Raw genomic sequence first — 5,711 nt, 5'->3', positions numbered from 1 at the left:
CCAGTCGCTGAGGATTGTGCTATTCAAGATTTCACTCAACGACTCAATGTTCGAAGCTCAGTGGCTTCACAGTAGTTGAAGTAGAATTTGATAGAATACCCGGCTGTTACTTGGGCTGATGTGCATAATCGGTATCAATCAAAGATCAGGGTTGAGGACGATCAACTTGGGCTCCTACTGGTTCCGTTTATCCTATCAGTTCCCTCGATAGAATCAAGAGGGATATTGACTGAGAATAGAGGTCGAACAGAGATCGAAATCAGCCGTATAATGGAGATCGCATGAGCAATGGATCTGGGCAAAATTCTGCACGAAATGAAAGGAGAAATGATCAGGGCCAAAACTCTTGAGGGCTTATGAGTAAGAACGGCTTCGATAGACTATCGGACCCAAAGAGGCACCAGGATTATCAGAGTACAACTTTAATGTTGATGCGGCGTCATCATATTGGCTATCGGACGCATCAAAGATACCAAGTGGCCTCTACCTTTACAAACCGATCCAACACAAAGGGATCCCAACCAAATATGCAAATATCATGGCACACATGGCCACAGAACGGAGGATTGTCGACAATTGAAAGAAAAGTAGCCCAGTTATTCACCAACAGGCACCTTCGAGAATTTCTGAGTGACCGAGCCAAGAATTATTTCAAAAACTGGGATTCCAATAAACAAAATGAGCAAGACAAGCCCTAACACGTCATTCGTATGGTCATCGGAGGGGTCAATGTTCCCCAAGGTTCAATGATAAAGCGCACCAAAGTATCAATCACAAGAGAAAAATGAACTCAAGATTACATACCAGAAGGAACTTTATCATTCAACGACGAGGATACAGAAGGAATCATGCAACCCCATAATGATGCACTGGTAATTTCTGTACTCATGAATAAAACTAGAGTTAAACGTGTGCTAATTGATCCAGGTAGCTCCGCCAATATCATTCGATCGAGGGTGGTAGAGCAACTCGGCCTAAAGGACCAAATCGTACCCGCGACCTAAGTACTAAACGGATTCAACATGGCTTGTGAAACCACTAAGAGAGAAATAGCGTTGCCGGTAAACATAGCCGGTACCACCCAAGAGACTACGTTTTATGTAATCGAAGGGGACATGAGGTACAATGCCCTGTTCAGCAGGCTATGGATCCATAACATGAGGGATGTGCCCTCGACCCTTCACCAGGTATTAAAATTTCCAACTCTAGAAGGGATAAAGATGGTTTACGGAGAGAAACCCGCCGCAAAAGAGATATTTGTCGTCGATGAAGTAATTCTGATATCAACATTCTCGTCGACAAAGGACTTAGGTTCGAAAGCAAAAAAGGAAGCTAAATAGAAATCACCGATGCCAGCCTCGACTCAACTGGACAAGCAAGGGATTGACGAAGACGACGATTACGCGGTTCCTCAATCCTTTATAGCTCCCGATGACTCCAACGCTACTAAATCAACGGTCGAAGAGCTGGAGTAGGTCGTGGTGACCGAACATCTGCCCGATCGAAAGGTATACCTGAGCACGGGGTTAACTCCCAAGCTCAGGAAAAAGCTCATTCAATTTCTTATAGCTAATATGAATTGTTTTGCTTGGTCCCATCGCAATATGATAGGGATCCCACTAGAGATCACTACTTACAAGTTGAGCTTGGACCCGAAGTTTTGTCCGGTAAAACAGAAAAGGAGACCCTAGTCTGAGATCAAGCATGCCTTCGTCAAGGACGAGGTAACTAAACTCCTTAAAATAGGGTCCATTCGGGAGGTCAAATACCCGGAATAGTTAGCAAATGTAGTAGTAGTTCCTAATAAAGGGAACAAACTAAGAATGTGTGTGGATTATAAAGATTTAAATAAGGCGTGCCCCAAAGACTCTTTCCCTTTGCCTAACATCGATCGCATGATGGATGCCACGGCCGGCCACGAGATCCTTAGTTTTCTCGATGCCTAATATGGGTACAATCAAATACGGATGAACCCGAATGATCAAGAAAAAACTTCTTTCATCACCAAATATGCCACATACTGCTATGACGTGATGCCGTTTGGGTTAAAAAATGCCGGTTCCACCTACCAACGCCTAGTAAACCGAATGTTCGAAGAACAAATAGGAAATCCAAGGAAGTTTACATTGACGATATGTTTGTTAAGTCCCTGCGAGCAGAGGACCATTTAAAGCGTTTGCAGGAAAACTTTAGTATATTGAAGAAGTACAACATGAAGCTGAATCTAGAAAAGTGCGCGTTCGGAGTTAGATCAGGTAAATTCCTCGGGTTTATGGTGTCCAATCGAGGAATCGAGATCAACCCCGACAAGATCAAAGCTATCTAGGATATCACAGTAGCGGATAATGTCGAGGCCGTACAAAGGTTAACCGGGTGCATTGAAGCCTTTGGGGCGATTCATCGAGGTCTTCTGATAAAAAGCCATCAATTTTCTCGTTGCCGAAGAAGAAAAACAACTTTACATGGACCCCGGAATGCCAACGGGATTTAGAAGAACTTAAGCGATATTTATTGAGCTTTCCATTGCTTTACACACCGAGGGCAGACGAACGACTATACTTGTATCTTGATCAAAAATAGCGGTAAGTGGAGTCCTAGTCCGAGAAGAACAAGGTACACAATTTCCAATTTATTATGTTAGCAGGACGTTAGGTAAGGCCGGAACTAGATATCCTCACCTAGAAAAATTGGCACTCGCTTTGTGACAACCTACCCTTTACGAAATATAATGCATAAACCCGAACTCTCGGGACGATTGGCCAAATGGGCCATAGAAATCAATGGGTACGATATCGAATATCAACCCCGAACAACCACTAAATCTTAAATTTTGGCATATTTCGTGGCCGACTTTACGCCGGCCCTAATACCCGAAGTCAAAAGAGAGTTGTTTGTAAACTCAGGAACGACTTCGGGAACCTGGACCCTCGTTACGGATGGTGCCTCTAACATCAAGGGGTCCGGACATGGCATCGTACTGAAGCCACCCATAGGCAATATAGTTAATAAACAATCCATTAGAACTGTAAAATTGACTAACAACGAGGCCGAATATGAGGCCATAATTGCAGGTCTCGAACTAGACAAAGGCTTGGGGCGATGGTGATTGAAGCTAAGTTTGACTCCCTCCTCGTAGTAAACCAAGTTAACAGAACATTTAAAGTCGGAGAAGAACGAATGCAAAGATACCTAAACAAGTTACAGGTTGCATTACCTCGGTTCAAAGAGTGGACTTTGCAACACATACCTCGAGATCAAAATAGTGAGTCCGATGCCCTTGCAAACTTAGGGTCATCGGTCAAAGAAAAAAAGCTCAACTCTGGGGCGGTCTTACAACTCATGAGGTCGGTAGTAGAGGAAGGTCACGCTGAAATAAACTCCACAAGCATAACCTGGGATTGGAGAAATAAATACGTAGAGTATTTGAAGACTGGGAAACTTCCCTCAAATCCAAAGGAATCGAGGACCCTACGCACAAAGGCAGCCCGATTCAGCTTGTCCGAGGATGGAACCTTGTTCAGGAGAATGTTCGATGGTCCACTAGAAATATGTCTGGGACCGGGAGATACCTAATACATTCTAAGGGAAGTTCACAAGGGCACTTGCGGAAAACATTCAGGCGCCGAATCATTGGTTCAAAAAGTGATCAGAGCCGGTTATTACTGGATCGACATGGAAAAGGATGCGAAAAAGATCGTACGAAAATGTGACAAGTGTGAAAGGTATGATCCGATGGTTCACCAACCAGAGAAGTTGTTGCATTCGGTCTTATCGCCAGGAGCATTCATGAAATAGGGGATGGACATCGTCGACCCTCTTCCATGGGCACCAGGTAAGGCTCAATTTATCTTATTTATGACTGACTATTTTTCTAAGTGTGTTGAAGCACAGGCATACGAGAAGGTCAGGGAGAAGGAAGTCATCGACTTCACTTGGGACCACATCATATTTCGTCCAAAATTGCATGTGACAACGGAAAACAATTTATCGGAAGTAAAGTGACCAAATGTCTCGAAGATCATAAGATCAAAAGGATCTTATCGACACTTTATTATCCTAGTAGGAACGGACAAGCCGAATCGACAAACAAAACCATAATCCAAAACCTTAAGAAAAGGTCGACTGACACTAAGGGATAATGGAAAGAGATCCTGCCTGATGTTCTTTGGGCATATTGCACAACTTCGAAGTCGAGTACTGGGGCTACCTCGTTCTCATTGGTTTATGGCACCGAAGCTCTAATACCAGTCGAAGTCGGGGTGCCAAGTATCAGATTCCGATACATAACAAAGGAATCAAATGACAAAGCCATGAATACGAGCCTGGAGTTGTTGGATGAAAGACGTGAAGCCACCCTTGTTCGATTGGCCGCACAAAAGCAACAGATCAAGAGGTATTACATTCGAAGAGCCAACCTTCGATACTTCAATATCGGGGAGTTAGTACTAAGGAAGGTCACACTAAGCACCCAAAATCCGAACGAAGGGAAATTGGGTCCGAACTGGGAAGGACCATACCGGATTCTCGAGGTCACAGGGAAAGGATCCTATAAGCTCGGAATGATAAACTGAGAACAACTACCGAAAAATTCGAAGGTAACTCACCTAAAACGCTATTATTGCTAAGGTACGACCCCATTTCATTTCTTTTTATTTTTGGACTAACACTTGCATGTGGTCGACAAGGTGTGGCACGAAATCTTTAGGTCAGAAATCACACGTTGCACTCTTTTTCCCTTGAACCATTTTTGTTCCAATTGGGTTTTCGGCAAGGTTTTTAACGAGGCAACACTGGATCGTGCTAACTTAAAATCAAGGGCCGATCACGAAGCAGTGTCGAAGATAGCATTAACAGTATCCGAGGTTCCTCTGCAATCAACCTCGAATACTAGGGGGCATTACCCTCCGATGGCAATTTTTGCGAAGAAATTACTTCGTAATAGAAGGGTCTCGGTAGGTAGGATTTGTTGTAAGGGCCAAACGGTCAACAAACTGTGCCCAAATAAGTTGCTCGAGCCCTGGCATAAAATATGTACACATGTATAACTGTTGTTCACAAGAATAAAGAGAAGAGCTTTCCTTACAATTATCTCATGTCTTAGAAAAATTTCCTCTTTACAATTTCGTACTTTTTATTTCTTAAGGAAACGGGCTCAAGGGCCTATTATAACCAAAGTTCGGATGATCACTCCCTCACTCAGGGCCTGCCGTCCAAAAAACAAACTCGAACAGAACAAACTATTAAACATCGGGGGCATAAGACCTCTTAGGCAACACCCGAATTTTTAAGGCCACGACCATACCCACTCGGGGACTGTTATCTTAGACAAGCCTAGATAACTTGGGAAAGAAAGCTCACTGGGCTACACCCGTACTAAAAGGTTGCGTCCATATTAATACGGCTCAGAGACGCCGAGAACCGTAAAAAAAAAATAGGCCTTTGAAATTTTCATAACCGGTTTTAAAGGCTACCCTTGGAAAACTATGATCTGAGTTACTTACTTTGGGAGAAGGTTCCCGGTAACATCGAACCTCCAAGACACCTCAAAAATAAAAATAATGTGAAGGCAGGGTTTGTTCGAACTTACACAACCTAAGTTATTTTATGCTAAGGCATTCAAACCTTTGTGAATACAAGTAATAAAGCAAAGGAAAAATTTGAAAGCCAAAGGGGAAAAGAAAGCCTTGTATATATTTACCCAATATTCTTTT

The 5,711-nt window shown here is 43.2% G+C and overlaps 1 protein-coding gene across 1 annotated transcript; it reads left to right on the top strand.

Annotated features, from left to right (window-relative positions):
- LOC109236774 lies at positions 1,023 to 4,571 on the top strand. Its single transcript, XM_019402992.1, has 2 exons — positions 1,023 to 1,271; positions 4,191 to 4,571. Exons 1-2 carry the CDS (start codon positions 1,023 to 1,025, stop codon positions 4,569 to 4,571), a joined length of 630 nt encoding a protein of 209 aa, XP_019258537.1.

The sequence above is a fragment of the Nicotiana attenuata genome, chromosome 1 (genome assembly GCF_001879085.1).
Source record: "Nicotiana attenuata strain UT chromosome 1, NIATTr2, whole genome shotgun sequence".
Taxonomy (NCBI): Eukaryota; Viridiplantae; Streptophyta; class Magnoliopsida; order Solanales; family Solanaceae; genus Nicotiana; species Nicotiana attenuata.
This window is presented reverse-complemented; position numbering and strand designations above follow the sequence as displayed.

Coding starts and splice junctions, on each gene's coding strand:
- LOC109236774 (XM_019402992.1), top strand. CDS start 1,023: ATGGCTTGTGAAACCACTAAGAGAGAAATAGCGTTGCCGGTAAACATA. Junction 1,272..4,190: donor AGATATTTGTCGTCGATGAA/GTAATTCTGATA, acceptor ACAACTTCGAAG/TCGAGTACTGGGGCTACCTC.